Source organism: Furipterus horrens, unplaced genomic scaffold, assembly GCF_987537825.1.
Source record: "Furipterus horrens unplaced genomic scaffold, mFurHor1.1.pri manual_scaffold_2, whole genome shotgun sequence".
NCBI classification, from domain to species: domain Eukaryota; kingdom Metazoa; phylum Chordata; class Mammalia; order Chiroptera; family Furipteridae; genus Furipterus; species Furipterus horrens.
The window spans coordinates 90,051,208-90,067,892 of record NW_028327172.1 but is presented as its reverse complement, the minus strand read 5'-3'; the positions used below and the strand labels follow the sequence as shown (position 1 = coordinate 90,067,892).

Sequence of the window (16,685 nt, the reverse complement as noted above, 5' to 3'; positions counted from 1 at the left end):
ATTTTACAGTCCAGGCAAATTATTTAATCTCTCTGAGCCTCAGTTTCCTCCTCTGTGATCTGAGCATAACAACACATACTCAAGAGTTGTGAGTGTCTACACATAGTAGGTACTCAACAAATGTCATCCCCCCCACTTCACCCCCATTTCCAGGGCTGCACCATCAATACTCCATTAAGATTCTCTTCACAGGAAAATGATGATGATTACCAGAGGGAAAGGGGGCTAGGGGGAGGTAGATGAGGGTAAAAGGGGATAAATGGTGATGGAAACTGACTTGACTTGGGGTGGTGAACACACAATACAATAAACATGATGCATTATAGAGATGTACACTTGAAAACTATATAATTTTATTACCCACTGTCACCCCCAAAAATTCAATTAGAAATTTTTTTTTTTTAAGATTCCCTTGGCCCTGCCTGGTGTAGCTCAGTGGACTGTGCGCCGGCCTGCAAAGCAAGGGGTCACCAGTTCGATTCCCAGTCAGGGCACATGCCTGTGTTGCAGGCCAGGTCCCAGATGGGGGTGCATGACAGCCAACCACACATTGATGTTTCTCTCCCTCTCTCTCTTCCCCTCTCTCTAAAAATAAATAAAATCTTTAAAAAAATGATTCTCTTGGTGAATGATCCTCAGCAAATGTTTAGTTCCCCAAGCCTCTCACAATGCTTCTGCCTTCCTTTCCTCTGCCCCCAACAATGTACTTGACAAAGGCTTAGGAATGCAAAGTCAGCATAGCATTGCCCAAACCTAGCAGAATTAGTGAGGCAGAGTCCTTGAATGGGCTTTCCAAATGCAAGGGGTGAGCTTTGTCAGTTTCTTGATATTTGGCATGACCTGCCTCTTGCAGATAGTGGTGCACTGGCTGGGATTGAGCTGCAGTCCTCCAGGGTCCTAGAGACTAGGAAAGACCCAGGAACAAGCCCTGACTGGTCTGGCTCAGTTGATTGGGCATCACCCCACAAAACGAAAGGTCACCAGTTCAATTCCAAGTCAGGGCACATGCCTGGGCTATGTGTGTGAGAGGCAACTAAGTGTTTCTCTCACACATTGATGTTTCTCTCCTCTGTTTCTCCCTCCTTTCCCCTCTCTCTAAAAATAAATAAAATCTAAACAAACAAAAGACCCAGGAACAAGGGGGTAAAGGGCAAAGCTGGAGAAGGGTCCTGTTCGCTCAGCCTCCCCCTTACCTCCTTTCCACTGTCGTCCCACAAACGGACTGTTTTAAGAACCAGTTCTGACGAAGCCAGTCCTTGCTTAAAACAGCTTACAACGCAGGCTTCTTAGCTAAGCCACAGTGTTAAGCCTCCCCTCCTTTCTGAAATTTCCTACCAACCCCTATGTTTTGCCTATTAAATTATTTCAACCCTCAAACTTTAGACTAAATGCCCACCTTTTCCAGGAAATCCCCCTGTCTGCCCCCATTAGAGGGAGGCATTGCTGCTTCAGTTTACCCAGTATTTGATTTCTGACCTTCTGATTCAGTAAACTGTCTTCATGTCTGTCCCCTAAACTAGCAGTTCTCAGGGAACTCCTTTACACTCTGAAGATGATAGAGAACCCCAAAGGACTTTTGTTTACATGGGTTACATCTACCAATATTTACCATATTAAAATTAGAACTCTTTACATGCTAAGGTAAATAAAATTTTTATTTTTAAAAAAGACTTACAGACACACAGGAGACTTCCGGTCAAGATGGAGGCCTAGACTGACACGCTCCATCTCCCTCCACAACTAAGAATGACTACAACTACCGCAAAACCAGAAATAACCAGAAGTTCCAGAAAATAAGTGGAACTCCAATGTATGAAATTATAAAGAAGTGGTGCTTGTCTGGATGGGTAGGAGGGGCAAAGCCAGGGTGGAGAGGTCAAGCTGTGCTGGCGGCGGGAGCAGCAGCGGCAATGGCAGTGGGACAGCAGTAAGCACAAACACCCATATTTAAGGGGAGGTGAGAAGCACCTGGGGAGCACCACTGACTGCAGACCAGAGCCGTCAGCTTGTGATTCCAACATGGTGAAAGGCAGACCCCCATTGTCTTGGACTGTGAGGCCCGGAGGAGGTGGGGACGGAGGAGGAGGCTCTCGGTCTCTGAGCAGAGAGTGAATGGCAGGAATCCATCTTGGACCCCCACCCCCACAGAAAACACCACAGCATGGTGAGAAAGGTCGCCCGGTTGTGACAAGTGCATGGGGCTCCACCCCCTATAGCGTAGGAGGTGTCACAGCCCCACCCAGGAAGCAAAGGTAAACACAAACCTGTCAGGATGGCATAGATCATGATAGAGATCCCAGTGACACAGCTGACCAGACAGCAAATACCTAATCTAACGAAGCAGCAGATAGGAAATCTTTCTGAGGCACATTTCAGAGCTTTGGTTATACAAAAGCTTACAGACCTAACAGCAGATCTTAAACAAGACAGGGAAGAAATGAAGGCTAGTCCTGCTGAAATGAACAAAAACACATACAAAACTAGTGGTGAGGGCAAGAAAACCAGGGATCAAATCAACAAATCGGAACATTCGAAAGGAACAAACAGTCGACCAGTGCAGAAAGAGGAAATGAAAAGTGAGGAAAATGAGGAGAGGCTCCGAAACCTATGGGACAGCTATAAGCAGGCCAACATCTGAATCATAGGGTTGCCATAAGGTGAAGAAGAAGAACTAGAAATTGAAAAATTATGTGAAAAATAATAAAGCAGAACTTCCCTAACTTGGAGAAGGAAATGGACTTACAGGTCCAGGAAGCACAGAGGGTTCCAAAAAAACTGGATCCAGGGAGAACCACACCAAGACACATTATAATCAAAATGTCAAAAATTAAGGATAAAGAGAGAATCTTAAAAGCAGCAAGAGAGAAGAAGAGAATTATGTACAAAGGGGTCCCAATAAGACTATCAGCTGATTTCTCAGAAGAAATTCTGCAGGCAAGAAGGGACTGGCAAGAAATATTCAAAGTAATGAAAAGCAAAAACCTACAACAATGTTTACTCTATCCAGCAAAGCTGTCATTCAGAATAGAAGGGCAGAGAAAGTGCTTCCAGGACAAAGTAAAATTGAAGGAGTTCATCAGATCCAAACTACTGTTACAGTATATGAAATGTTCAAGGGATTTGCTTAGGAGAAAGAGGATAAAAACTATGAACATTAAAATGAAAACTGGGGCCCTGGCTGCTGTGGCTCAGTGGATTGAGTGTCGGCCTGCGAGCCAAGTGTCATTGGTTCGATTCCCAGTCAGGGCACATGACTACGTTGCATGTCAGGTCCCCAGTTGGGGGCACGAGTGAAAGGCAACCACACAATGATGTTTTGCTCCCTCTCTTTCTCCTTTCCCCTCTCTCTAAAAATAAATAAACAAATAAACAAACAAATAAATTTTTTTAAAAATGAAAACTGTATCACAACAACCAACGACAGAAGCTAGGAAATCGAAACAAAGGTGAACTAAGTGGGCAACAAGAGTGGGAAAAGAATTATAGTTATGGGAACATTTTGGGGGGAGGTCAGCAGGGAGGGGAATGGGGGGAAAGGGAGGGAGATGGTACCAGAATTAAGAAGCATAGTAGGAAGGAGTGGAGTAGACAGGAAGATGTTAAGAAGAATTATATGCACAAGAAATGGGCATGGACTAAGGCGGGGGGGCAACTGGCAGGAGGGGGGTCACTAGGTGGAGGGGAACAAAGGGAAAAGAAATTAGGACAACTGTAACAGCATAATCAATAAAGCATATTTTTAAAAAAACTACGATTTCCAAATCAAAAAGAAATTAGTAAGTAGGGTAGCATTGTTTTACATCTTTTCAAATCTCATTAATGCCTGGCTTAATAGAAGACAGCTATATTCTCATCTCCTTGCAATAACACACATCATGCAGCCTCTGGCAAATTACACTTTATACTACAACTGAGAGTGAAAATAATGTTAGTGTTATTATAGAAATACTTTTCACCTCTCAAATCCTCAGTGCAGTCCACATATGAGGGTCCAAGAAAAGGCTTACCCCTTAGACAAAAGCAACCCAAGGCCTTATAGGGGACGAATGGAGTAGAACTTGGGGGTTGGGGGAAATCTCCTGAGTAGGAGGACTGCCTTAGGTTCATAGCATCTGGCTCCTCTGTTTTTTCTCTCCCCACTGAGTTCCCCCACTTTGTTCCTCCTTTGTACCTTGGCTCCTGTGTAGGGTGAGAGAGGGGTATCAGAAAAAGTGCACTATGGATTTAGCTAATCCTACATTCAACTCTTGTCTCTGTATCATACCAGCTATGTGAACTTGGGGAAGTTACTTAACCTCTTGGAATCTTAGTGCTGTCATTTGAAAAAAAATTGTGCTACCTCATTGAGTAACTAAAAGAGAGAAACTGCATGTAAGACCTCTTGCCTAGGGCCTAACACATAAGAGACATTCAACAGACGGGAGCCAGAAATTATGCTGCCTCCCCACTTCCTGCCCTACCTGACTCGGCCTGAGCATGACTGACCCAAATCAGATTAACCATCCCTTGCCCTTCTCCCTGAGGACAGCTGGGCCAGGCTGAGAATTTCCAAGAGAACTTCACTGATAGAGAAAGAGTCATGACATGATCTTGTTTGCAGAGAGAGCATAGGTACCCTATCCTGCAACAACAGACTCCACAGCACATCTGAGGGGCCCACCCTGACCAACACTGTCCTAGGCCTCAGGCACCTTCTCCTTCTTCTCTGTCCTTTCTCTTGCAGGCTGAAGGAGCCAACCTGTCAAGTTCCCCGACTCACAGTAGCACACATAAGCAGCCTGTACATACCATGTTCTTCCTATGATGGCTTATCTCCTTGTCTGGTCACATAGGTGCTTTCACAGGGGCCTTCCACAGACCTAGGCTTGATTAATGCTCCAGTCACCCTAATGGGGAAGAGCAGTGGACAGATGGTTTTGTCCAGGGCTCTTAGGACTCATAGGCCTTAAAGCTGCCAAATTCTTGCTCCTAGCTTCTATGACTCCCTCATGCTTGCAAAACAGCCCCCATTGTCTTTCTTCCCTCTTAGCACCCCTTAAGTGCTGACTCAGTACATGCTTGGTCATACCCCACACACAGAGTACCTAGTGTCTTCCATGGGATATTCTCAGCCACTGCCTGTGCTTTTATGGACTGCTGCCCTGTGCCAGGGTAGTGACCTCAGCATCCTCAGCTCAGCTGGATTAAGGGACCACTTCATGCCCTTGCAAATTCCTTCTGGCTGCAAATTCCTTCTTCTCTCACACAGAGCCAAAGTAGCCAGGAGCCCAAGCCAGTCTGCCTATTATGACCTGAAAGCTGGCCTAGTTTGGTAGCCCATACCCCCAGGAAGCACAGGCTATTCCTTTGACAGAGGCTTTGGGTTCAGGAAGTGAGCCCTTGGGGGCCTTGGGCTTTTGTAAAGACTCCAGAAAGCCATGCAGAGCTTTGAGCCATGAAAGACTGGTCAGACATCATCCTATGTGTGGAGTCAGCAGAATTGAGTAAGGTAAGGATCACAAAGAACAACTCTTCCAAAACCCAACTGCCTGCCTAGGGCTGGCAGTGCCCAGTGTACATACCTACCAGGCAGTGCAGCCACCTTGCCCTCAGTCTTAATGTCTCTTCCTTTCAGACTGAATTCTGCAATCCTACTTTTGAGCCTGAATCAGGGCCATCTTGCCCTCCACTGGCCTTTCAGGAGGATGCCTGCTGTAGCATTCGAGCTCCCTGGCATGGTAACCACCTCAGGGGGATGATCTGGTGGTAGGACTGAGAGGCCCAGGAGCTGGGGGCACTGTGAGGAATGCTGGAGGGAAGGGGCTCTCAAAATCCTACCCCGCCTGCCTCAGGTTGGCATCCCCGAGGTCTACAACCAGACTGCCATTTCTCCTGGCTGTGTGTCCTGCTGTTGGCCAGCTTGCTGCTCCTGCTGCTGGGGCTGCTGGTTGCCATCATCCTGGCCCATAAGTACCTGTGACCTGCGTGGGAGAAGGGCTTTCAAATGAGACTCCATGAACTATGCTACCCATCTCCCAGAGATCCAGCTGCTCTGAACCCCACTTCCCCATCTTCCTGCCTCCAGAGTTGCAGGCTGAACCCCCATTTGGGGCCCCTTATCATCTACTGCCTGCCAGAGGTCTCACCATCACTGCCCCCCCACCCCCTGTACCATGACCACTACCACCTCTCAGGCAACTGGGATCCCTAAAGGGCAGCAGGAGGCAGGCATGAGCCCTACACCACAGTCTGGTGAGTACTAAGGGCAGATCTCCCTGAAGGGCCCAAGATGGCAAGAGGGAGGGGGGCCAGGAAGAGGCACCTTGGAAAAAAAGGGTCTTTCTCCTTTTGAGCTCTAAACTCTAACATCTCTCTCTGCAACCTGTTGTGTGGGGGCCTCCTTCTTGGACCAAGGGGCTTTTTCCGCAGCCCTAACTACCCAGTCCCTTACCCACCCAATGCCCACTGCGTGTGGTACATCCAGGTGTCCACAAACCATGTAATACAGCTCAATATTGAAGCTCTCAGCATAGAGAGTGTGGCCTGCTGTCTTTCTGGTCATTTGGAAATCTTCCCCGAGCCTGAAGGCCCCCTCCTCAGGTGGGTCCCTCTGCCCCCAGGAGATCCCAATCCTGTCCTGTCCTGAATCACTATCCTGTCACTATCTGGAGGGCAGAGCCAGGGAGCTACAAGGGGAAAGGCTTGACTGGGAGGAAATTGAGAGTCTTGACCTCTGGGTCCAGCTCTGCTATATAACCTGCCCAAGCTCTGCTATATAACCTTGGGAAGGTCACTTCCCTTTTCTTTTCTTTAAGATTTTATTTGTTTATTTTTAGAGATATGGGATGGGAAGAGAGGGAGAGAAACATTGATGGGTAAGAGACGATGTGTGAGAGATACATTGACTGGTTGCCTCTCCCATGCCCCCAACTAGACACCTGGCCTGCAACCCAGGCATGTGCCCTGACTGGGAATCGAACTGGCGACCCTTTGGTTCACAGGCCAGCACTCAATCCACTGAGCCATACCAGCCAGGGCTCACTTCCCCTTTCTAACCACGGTTTCCAAATCTGTAAAACAAAGCCCCTACCTCCTTTCCCATGAACAAAGGCTGCAAGGATGGATATACAGGTGCTAGGAAGATCAGAGCTCCCTGGGAAATGAAAGGAGACTTCTGACCACATTATCACAAGTTTGGGGCTTGAGGAAAGAGGACTGCAGGGCTCAGGCAGGTTCCATTCTGGTTAGCCCTGGGCTCTGAGCCTCTATCATCCCTGACTTGGCTTCTTGCAGAGTGTGTGGGAGGGTGCCTCCCCCTACACTCAACACCAATGCCAGCTACCTCTGGGTAGCCTTCATCTCTGACATCAGTGTGGAAGGATTTGGTTTCTATGCCTGGTACCAGGCTGTGGCTCCTGGGCATGGTGAGTGTTTTCCCACCATGTCCCCAGCTACCTGTCAATGATCCACTTCCCTCACCTCCAGTCACTCTCAGCACTGGCAAAATAAGTGGAGACTCTGGTGTTTCTGAACCCAGATGCTCCACTCACCCACCCAGGGAGCTGTGCCCATGATGAATTCCCCTGTGACCAGCTCATCTGACTGATACCTGACTCAGTGTGTGGTGGTCTTGCCAACTGCGTTGATGGCAGTGACAAGAACAACTGCAGTGCCCAGTTCTTGGGTATGGGCCTCACCAGCCTCAGGGTGGGTGTTGTCTTCAGGCATCTGATCCAGATTCAGGCTGAGCTCCCCAGCTCTGGCCCAGCCCCAAGTCTGCCTGGTAATTCTTCTAGCCTCGAAATTGTTTCCCACAGGCATGACCAAAACTCTCCTCTGCAGTTACTGTTGGCCCTGTTGGGGAAAGGCAGAGATGTTGGCCAACTTATGAACCCCTCATCCTCTCTACAGGATGTGGGGGGAAACTGACTGGGCTCCAAGGCAAATTCTCTGCTACCAGCTACCTGCAGGAGTACCTCCACCAAAAGGTAAACCTGCATGGGGAGACCAGTGTGGCACCTGAGGGCACACCTGAGCACCCAGTTAGTGTGGCTAGGAACAGCATGATAGACACTGCCTCGTACTTGGGAAGGTCAGAGATCAAGCAGGCAGGGAGAGAGCATTATTAAGCACCACCTATCACATACCCAGATGTTCCCATGCTCAATAAACCTATCTCTGAAAGCAGTCATGTGAAAAGGCCCTTCCTATCTGAAGAAGCACCAATGATGAGAGCTGGATGGGCGTGCCCTGCGTAGCCTGCAGGTGTGAGGAAGGCCTTCTGGCACTCAGCCTGGATGCCTAGATTGGGACAGAAAGAACCTGTGAAATATGCCATCTGTACCCTCCCCTACCTTTGCACCTGGCATATCTCAATTCCTGCTGGACATGGCATAGAACTACAGATCCAGAAATTCAGCCCGCAAATTTAGGAACAGTGCAAGTTTGACTACGTGGAGGTGTATGAGACCAGCAACTCAGGGGCTCTCAGCCTCCTGAGCAGGTATCAGCAGTGCTGGGGGCGGAGCCCAGGATCAAGCCCAGCCTCCATAGTCTGACAGTCACGGCTTCCTACAAAATAGCCCAACTTATTCCCTAGCCTCGTTTTCTTTGGCAACTCCAAACCAGAAGTCTCGTCACTGTCACCCTAAAAAAGGTTTGTCCTTTCTCACCTTAAAGCCTTTGTTCCTTACATCACCCTTATCCAGGAGGTCCTTTCCCAGTTCTCCCATCTGTGGGTCCAATTCCACTTACCTCAGGAACACTCACTGATTTTTCCCATCTTGAAGGGGAAAAGCAGTTTGTTTAATGTTGTACTTTGTCTACTGAATACATGTGTCTTCCTCACCAGATGCTAAGCTCCATGACTTGGATATGCCCCCCACCTCTGGCATCAGCCCAAAGCACCCAGCTCCGGGTGAGGTCTATGTGCAGCCTCAGTGCACCCCAGTCAGCCGGGAACGCCATGCCAGGACTGCTCTCTGCTTTGTGCAGGTTCTGTGGAGCAGAGCTGCCCCCTCGCTTCGTCTCCTCACATCACCAACTGGTTGTACTCCTTAGGACAGATCATGGAATCAGCAGCATGGGTTCCCAGCCATCTACCAGGCTCTTAATGCCACAGAGAGTAGGTGCCCTTGGACAAGCAGGTGTGCACAGTAGAGGTGCCTCCAGGAGAATAGGGAAGGGCTCTGGATCCTGGTCAGGACACTGTGAAAGCAGTGGAGGACAGACATATCCAAGGACACTGCAATTCCTCCTGTGCCTTACAGACCCCTGTGGACCCAGAGGATCCTTCTGCCAGGACGGAGGGTGTAAGAGTTTACAGTGGATGTGTGACACATGGAGAGACTGTACAGACAGCAGCAATGACAAGTGCAGCAGCCCCTTGTTCCCACCCCCAGGTGAGAAGCCTGCATCAGGGACCCATGGACAAGGACTAGCAGGCCTGAGCAGGCTGAGTACTCATTCATAAGGGCTATCCCTATCCTCCCTAATTGGGGGGCAGGGGTTCACTATCCTGACTCTCCACAAAGTTCTGTGTCACCCCCAAGTTAAATAGGAATCAATGGTTGAGCCTTCAAGAACCAGTCCAGTCTTGTCACAGAAAGAGAGAGAAAGCCCCACTCCACAGCCTACCTCAAAGATGAAGGTGGGCCCTGACTGCCATGCATGGATCAGCGGATTTAGTGCCAGACTGCGAACCAAGTGTCACTGGTTCAATTCCCGGTCAGGGCACATGCCTGGGTTGCACGTCAGGTCCCCAGTTGGGGGCGTGTGAGAGGCAACCACACATTAATGTTTCTCTCCCTCCCTTTCTCCTTTCCCTCTCTCTAAAAACAAATAAATAAAATCTTTTTTTTTTTTTTTAAGATGAAGGTGAAATCAGGGAAGTTCCTTCTTGATGCTAAATGGTCTCTGCTAATGCGGGTGCCCCGTGCTCCTTGAGATCAAAGAGGTGACTGCATGATGCCCAGGGCTGGACAATTATGCTTAGAGCAGGCTCTGGAAGATAACAGAATCCTCAATATGTGTAAAACATCTCTCCAGACTTCCGGCCAAGATGGAGGTGTAGACAGACACACTGCATCTCCCTCCACAACTAAGAAGGAATACAACTACCTCAAAACTAGAAATAACCAGAAGTTCCAGAAAATCAAACTGCATGGAAGTCCAGCAAACAAAGATATAAAGAAGAAATACTCATCCAAACAGGTAGGAGGGGCAGAGCCAGGGCAGAGAGGATGTGGTGTGGTGGCGGCAGCAGCAGTGGCAGTGGGCAGGCCAGTGGAAAGCGCAGTCACACGTTTTAAAAAGTCAGGAGGGACAGCCTGGCTGCTATGGCTCAGTGGATTGAGTGTCAGCCTGCAAGCCAAGTGCTCACTGGTTCAATTCCCAGTCAGGGCACATGACTATGGTGCACGTCAGGTCCCCAGTTGGGGGCGCGAGTGAGAGGCAACCACACATTAATGTTTCTCTCCCTCTCTTTCTCCTTTCCCCTCTCTCTAAAAAAATTAATAAATAAACAAAACAAATAAATAATTTTATTTAAAAAAAAAAAGTCAGGAGGGACACCTAGGGAGCGTTCCCAGCTCCTCACCAGACCTTGCAGCTCAAGGTCCCAGCACCGGGGAAAATCAAGCCTCATTGCTTCTGACTGTGCAAACCAGTGGGTGTTGGGGCGGAGGCCGAAACTGCCAGTCTCAACAGAGTCCACTTGTTTAAAGGGCCCCCACAGTCCTAGAACATCCACAGACCCACCCACTCTGGGAACAATAGCCAGGGCAGCAGCTAGAGGGGTGCCAATCTGGTGTGGAAGTGGTAGAGGTGTCTGGAAAAGGGGCGAGTGCTGGGAAGGCGGCATTGTTCCCTCTCAGACCCCTCCCCCACACACAGCGCCACAACAGGTGAAACAGGTTGTCCTGTACTGAGGAATCCCTAAGGCTCTGCCCCTCACAACGTAACAGGAGCGACAGCTCTACCTGGGATGCAGAGGCAAACAAAAACAGGAGCCTGTCAGGATGAGGAGACAGAGAAGTATGACTCAAAAGAGGGAACAGATCAAGATTCCAGTGAGAGAACTAAGTGACGAGGAGATAGGCAACCTAACAGATACAGAATTCAAAACACTGGTGACAAAGATGCTCACAGGCTTGACAGATATGCTTGAGTATGGCAGATGCATAAGGGAAGAAGTGAAGGCTATGCTAAGTGAAATGAAGAAAAATCCACCCAAAACCAATGGTGAAGGGAAGGAAACCAGGGTTCAAATCAATGATTTGGAACATAAGGAAGAAAAACAGTCAACGAGTGCAGAATGAGGAAGCAAGAATTGAAAAAAATGAGGGAAACTTCCCAAATTTTGCTAAGGAGATGGTCATACAGGCCCGGGAAGCTCGGAGGGTCCCGGGCGAACTGGACCCAGAGGGGACCACACCAGGACGCATCATGATTGAGATGCCAAAGGTGAAAGAGAGAGTCCTGGGGGCAACAGGAGAGAGGCGGAGAGTTGCCTACGGAGGGGAGGGGGGTACCTATAGGATTACCAGCTGATTTCTCAGAGGACACTTTGCAGGCAGGAAGGGACTGGCAAGCAGTATTCAATGTAATGAAAGGCTACCTGCAACCGGGATTACTCTATCCAGCAAAGCTATCATTTGGAATGGAAGGGCAGATGAAGTGCTTCCCAGACAAGGTAAAGCTAAAGGAGTTCATCATCACCAAGCTATTATTATATAGAATGTCAAAGGGACTTACTTAAGAAAAAGAAGATCAAAACTATGAACACTAAAATGACAACAAACTCACAACTATCAACGACTAAATCTAAAAAATAAAAACAAAATCCAACTAAGCAAAGCAGAATAGGAACAGAATCATAGGTATGGGAATCATTTGGAGGGTTATCAGCTGGGAGGGGGGAGGGGGAGAAATGGGGATATGGTGCAGGGATTAAGAAGCATAATCGGTTAGTACAAAATAGATAGGGGGAAGTTAAGAATAATATAGGAAAGGGTGAAGCCAAAGAACTTATATGCACGACAAGAACTAAGGGGGGTGAGTCTGCTGGAGGGAAGGGGGGGTACTGGGCAGAGGGGAGCAAAGGGGAAAAAGTTGGAATTACTGTAACAACATAATAAAATATATTTAAATATATTTAAAAATTAAAAAAGAAAAACACCAAAGAATGAAAAAAGCCAGGTTAAAAAAAAATCTCTCCGTTTTATCTCCTTTGATTCTCACACAACCCCCGTCTGACCCAATAGAGTGATTAGGTGACTTGCCCCCAGTTACATAGCCAAGTGGTCCCAGCAGTGAAGCCCCCTTCCTACTCTTGCAGAGATAGTCTGTGAGCCCATCTAAGTGGAGATGTGCATCGGGCTAAGCTATAACACCATGGCCTTCCCCTAACATCTGGGTTGGCATACCCACCCAGGAGAAAGTGATGGAAGTCCTCAGAGGTTATAAGGTGCTCTGTGAAGAGATAAAAAGGGAACCCCCAGGAAGGGGAGGGAGACTGGGTGCAGGTTGCCTGAGGGATGATCTCCTTCCACAGAGCCTGATAAGTCTACCTTGCTACCAGAATTTCCAGAGACTCCTCTGCTGGTTACTGGTGCCCTACTGCACCTCACTAGGCAGTGTTCTTCCTCCCTGCCGTTCTGTCTGCCAGGAGGCAGAGCACCAGTGCCAGTCTGGCCTGGCACTGCTGCGCACCCCCTGGCCCTTCAACTGCAACAGGTTGCCTGAGGCAGCTGGCCTGGAAGCTTGTGCCCAGCCCTAATGCTGAAGTAGATCCCTCTACTCTGCCTGCCCATCCGCCTTTGCCTATCAGTGTGGGCAGGCAGGGGAATAAAGGAAAGGGGACCAGCACGGAACTTGGCTCATCATCTCTGGGGCTTACAAGGAAGGGGAGAAGTCCTCAGTCAGGCTAATGAGACCCTTGCACTCTCCCAACTCCTTGCTTGTCCCTTTACTAGCACCAGCTGCCACAGGCAGCAGGCCTACCTCCAGGCTGTGCCATTGACAATCTAGACTGCTTCTCACCCAAGCCCGTATTTCCCGTCTTCTGCCTTCTCCCTCTCCATCTGCTTTTCCAGGTTTCTTTTTCATTTATTCAATGAGTACCTAGTAACTGTGACAGGCCCTGTTCTAAATTCTGGGTATCCAGTTGTTTCTCTGCCTCTAGAACTCGCCACGTTCAGTTCTCAGCTTATATTTCTCCTGGACTGGAGACTTGTCTTAGTCTCTGTCACTGCACTCCCTCTCCTTCCAGCTCCTTGGAGCAGTAGGTGCCCTCAGTGTCTGTCTCACAGTTCTGCCTGTGTTCGATTCAAGTCTCTCTCCCCCTTCTTCCTCCCCCAAAGTTTGGCTGGACGCCTGGCACACCACGAGTTATTTCCCTGCTATTTCCCGGAGGGAGCTCTTGGATTCCTCTTGGAGTCTGGCAAGAGTAGAGCAGAGAAGAACAGGCAGAGAGCGAACCAGGCAGAACCGGGGGGACGAAGCGGGCTCGGGGCGCCTGGCTGGAGAGAAGCGCAGAGGCGGGAGCAGAGGTCGGCTGGAGGGTCCGAAGTAGCAAGCACAGGGAAGGAGGCCATAGAGAGAGGGAGCCGCCCCGGGAGCAGGGAAGGGGGTGAGCCTAGTGAAAGGGAATGAGGATGGGGGAGGGGACTGTGGGAACGACTAGGCGCAGACCGGGGTGGGGGTTAAGGGAGGGGCCTGGCCTCTCCCTTCTCAGCTGTACTATCAGGGTTCTCGGGTCTAGGGACACCCCGTTTCTTTGTGTCCCCACGGCTGTTCAGCTCCAGGGATATGGCAGTGGTGTGGGGATCGACTCGGCTGCCCTGGGGTAGAGGGCAAGGCCGGTCCCAGAATTGTGGACCCGACTCCTGTCCTGCCCGGCCCACAGACTGCGAGAGGACCCCGGCGTTCGGGTTCCCCGTGCCGGCGCCATGAGACCGCTCCTCGCCCTGCTGCTCCTGGACCTAGTAGCCGGCTCGCCCCCGCTGGACGACAACAAGATTCCCAGCCTGTGCCCCGGGCACCCTGGCCTTCCAGGCACGCCGGGCCAGCACGGCAGTCAGGGCCTGCCTGGCCGTGATGGCCGAGACGGCCGTGACGGCGCGCCCGGGGCCCCGGGAGAGAAAGGCGAGAGCGGGAGGCCGGGTAAGAGGGCCAAAGGGACGTCGGAGCTGGCAAGGCCCCTGCTCCCGCTCTGCAGGGCTCGGAATCCCCGCCAGGGGGCGCCGCTCCGCCCTGAGAGGGAACAGGAGTGATTCAGCCTGCGGGGTCAGAACGCATGAAACCCTCTGACCCGCCGGCCAGGTCGGCCTCAGCGCTACAGGGCACGGGATGACGGAGAGGCGGGGACAGGGAGGCTGCTGAGCCGGGCGGGACTGGGGGGCAGGTGGCGGGCTGGGGGTCTTAGAGGGGCTGGGAGGCTCCTCAGAGTCGCCCTTCGCGCACCCCGCTGCGGGAGGACCGGCTTCTACACTCACCCGAACTTCTCCCCTTACCCCCGCAGGGACACCAGGGCCCCGTGGGGAGCTTGGGCCGCGAGGAGAAGCGGGCCCCATGGGGGCTACCGGGCCTGCGGGTGAGTGCTCGGTGCCGCCGCGCTCCGCCTTCAGTGCCAAGCGCTCCGAGAGCCGGGTGCCTCCACCGTTAGACGCGCCCCTACCCTTTGACCGGGTGCTGATGAATGAGCAGGGTCATTACGACGCCGCCACCGGCAAGTTCACCTGCCAGGTACCCGGGGTCTACTACTTCGCGGTCCATGCCACCGTCTACCGGACTAGCCTGCAGTTCGATCTGGTCAAGAATGGCGAGTCCATCGCCTCTTTCTTCCAGTTTTTTGGGGGATGGCCCAAGCCAGCCTCGCTCTCCGGGGGCGCCATGGTGAGGCTGGAGCCCGAGGACCAGGTGTGGGTGCAGGTGGGTGTGGGTGATTATATTGGCATCTATGCCAGCATCAAGACGGACAGCACCTTTTCTGGATTTCTGGTATATTCTGACTGGCACAACTCCCCTGTCTTTGCTTGATGCCCACTGGAAAGTGAGCCTACGCTTCCTCACTCATGGGGGCGCTTCCTCACTCATGGGGGCGGGGAGGTACTGTTAGCCACCTCGCCTGGGAAGGCTGGCCCGCTGGAATGTTGTGAATGACTAAGAGGCAAAATGGGGCCTGTCCTGTCCTGCTACTGGCAGGGAATGGGGACAGAGGTTGTCTGAGATCAGGGCCTACAGCATAGGACACTGGCTGGGTTTCTGCCCAAGACCAAAGGAGAGCGATGTGATGGCAGGTGCTCTCTTCCTGGTCCTTTGCTTCGCTCCCTGCTCCTGGGCCGTTTTCATAGAAATCATTCAATAAATCTTTTTAAAAAAAACCCTCCGATTGGCTCAGCCATTCTTCTTTAGTAGGGGGTTGCCCTCATTTCTGAGGAGGGAGGAGGGGGAAATAGAAGGAGAAGGGAGGGCTCTTAAGCTGGATGAGCTAAGGAGCAGGAAACACAGGAGGCAGACCCAAGTGAATGAGAGGCAGCTAAATAGAGTTGCCCCTGTGTAGGTTGTGAACAGGAGTACCTAGCTGAGGAGAGTACCCTCCTGCTGTGGGGCTCTGGACATCTTTTTCTAACTTAGAGATGTCATATGAACTGGGTAAGGGCTACTTTCACCACACACACCCATGCTCTGATCAACAAAAAAGGAGCCAGGGATTTTCATTCATGACTTCTCTGCTGCTTGCTTGGTCCCTAGACGACTGATTGGAAGACTGTTCTATCCCCCGTTGCCAGGGTAGTGGAATATCCCCAGGTGTCTAGAGATAAGTAGTTTCTAAAATGACCACAAGAGGGCGCCCCAACTCTAGAATGCAGCAATGACCCTGGGTAGCTAAAGCTCTTGACTACTAGGTTGGTTAGGGTGAGAAACGGTGTGGAGGCAGACCAATGGAATTGCAGATGGGGGTGGAGGGAAAAGGATACTCTGCTCCCAGCTCAGGAAGTTTATCTTCTCTCATAAAATATTTATCCTCACATTAAACACTGTTAGGAGCCAAGGCTCTCCTTGCTCAGCTCCCTCTCCGGTGTTGGAGGAAGGCAAGAAAAACCCCTCCAATAGGCCCAACTTCAAAGTGGAGTTCTGGATGAACTCTACCCCTGCTGTGCTGGCCATAGCCCTGTTGGGCTGAGTCACCAAGTCTGAGGCCTTCGAGGCTCCCCTCCTCTGACCTTCAGAAGCCAGCCCTGGCCCAAAACTTCAACCCAATAACTAACCAGGACTTGCCAGGTCTGCCTCAGCTCAGCCTCTCAATGCAAGAGGAAGTTGAGGGGCCTCTCAGTTTCTTTCTGGCTTACCCCTTTTCCCACTTCCTCCACTTCCAGAAGGCTATTCCTGGCAGCATACTCCTAGATTTAACAGTTATGGGAAACGTTCCCCTCTCTTGCTGGTCATGTGAGGAGATATGACCAACGGGGGCTGGGCTAAGTGACCTGGAAATAAGCATTGGGAGTACTGAGCTTCAACTCCCTGCTCTCCACCAGGAGAGCCATGCTAGAGCCCATCACAGCACTGTTCTATCCCAAGAGACACAAAGATAAGCACTAGCTCCTCCAGGAATCAGAACAGACTGGACACCAGGTGACAGGAACCCCAACCCAAGTTCCTTCCTGGGAAGAGTGGCACCAGAGGAAAACCTAGGATGAAAAAGT

At 50.7% G+C, this 16,685-nt stretch overlaps 2 protein-coding genes across 3 annotated transcripts; both read left to right on the top strand.

Moving 5' to 3' along the window:
- Positions 1 to 5,434: 5,434 nt before the first annotated feature.
- Positions 5,435 to 12,757, top strand: MFRP (membrane frizzled-related protein). Its single transcript, XM_090267904.1, is given in 16 exon segments — positions 5,435 to 5,488; positions 5,615 to 5,717; positions 5,832 to 5,945; positions 6,065 to 6,138; positions 6,141 to 6,231; positions 6,366 to 6,579; positions 7,273 to 7,403; positions 7,538 to 7,663; positions 7,891 to 7,967; positions 8,334 to 8,482; positions 8,974 to 9,059; positions 9,062 to 9,103; positions 9,249 to 9,380; positions 12,317 to 12,381; positions 12,383 to 12,445; positions 12,533 to 12,757. Coding segments are annotated over 16 exon segments (1,746 nt in total).
- A 613-nt stretch (positions 12,758 to 13,370) lies between these two features.
- C1QTNF5 (C1q and TNF related 5) lies at positions 13,371 to 15,057 on the top strand. Of its 2 annotated transcripts, none has more exons than XM_090267902.1 (3): positions 13,371 to 13,529; positions 13,886 to 14,142; positions 14,501 to 15,057. In XM_090267902.1, exons 2-3 carry the CDS (start codon positions 13,929 to 13,931, stop codon positions 15,016 to 15,018), a joined length of 732 nt encoding a protein of 243 aa, XP_090124028.1. In that variant the 5' UTR covers positions 13,371 to 13,529; positions 13,886 to 13,928; the 3' UTR covers positions 15,019 to 15,057. The 2 variants fall into 2 exon arrangements, with proteins under 2 accessions (XP_090124028.1, XP_090124029.1); XM_090267903.1 differs by lacking the exon at positions 13,371 to 13,529 and adding an exon at positions 13,536 to 13,609.
- The last annotated feature ends 1,628 nt before the right edge of the window (positions 15,058 to 16,685 follow it).

Excerpts from the sequence above, each read along its gene's own strand:
- C1QTNF5 (XM_090267902.1), top strand. The coding sequence starts at position 13,929 with ATGAGACCGCTCCTCGCCCTGCTGCTCCTGGACCTAGTAGCCGGCTCG. Across the intron at positions 14,143-14,500 it reads AGGCGAGAGCGGGAGGCCGG|GGACACCAGGGCCCCGTGGG; the intron begins GTAAGAGGGCCA and ends TTACCCCCGCAG.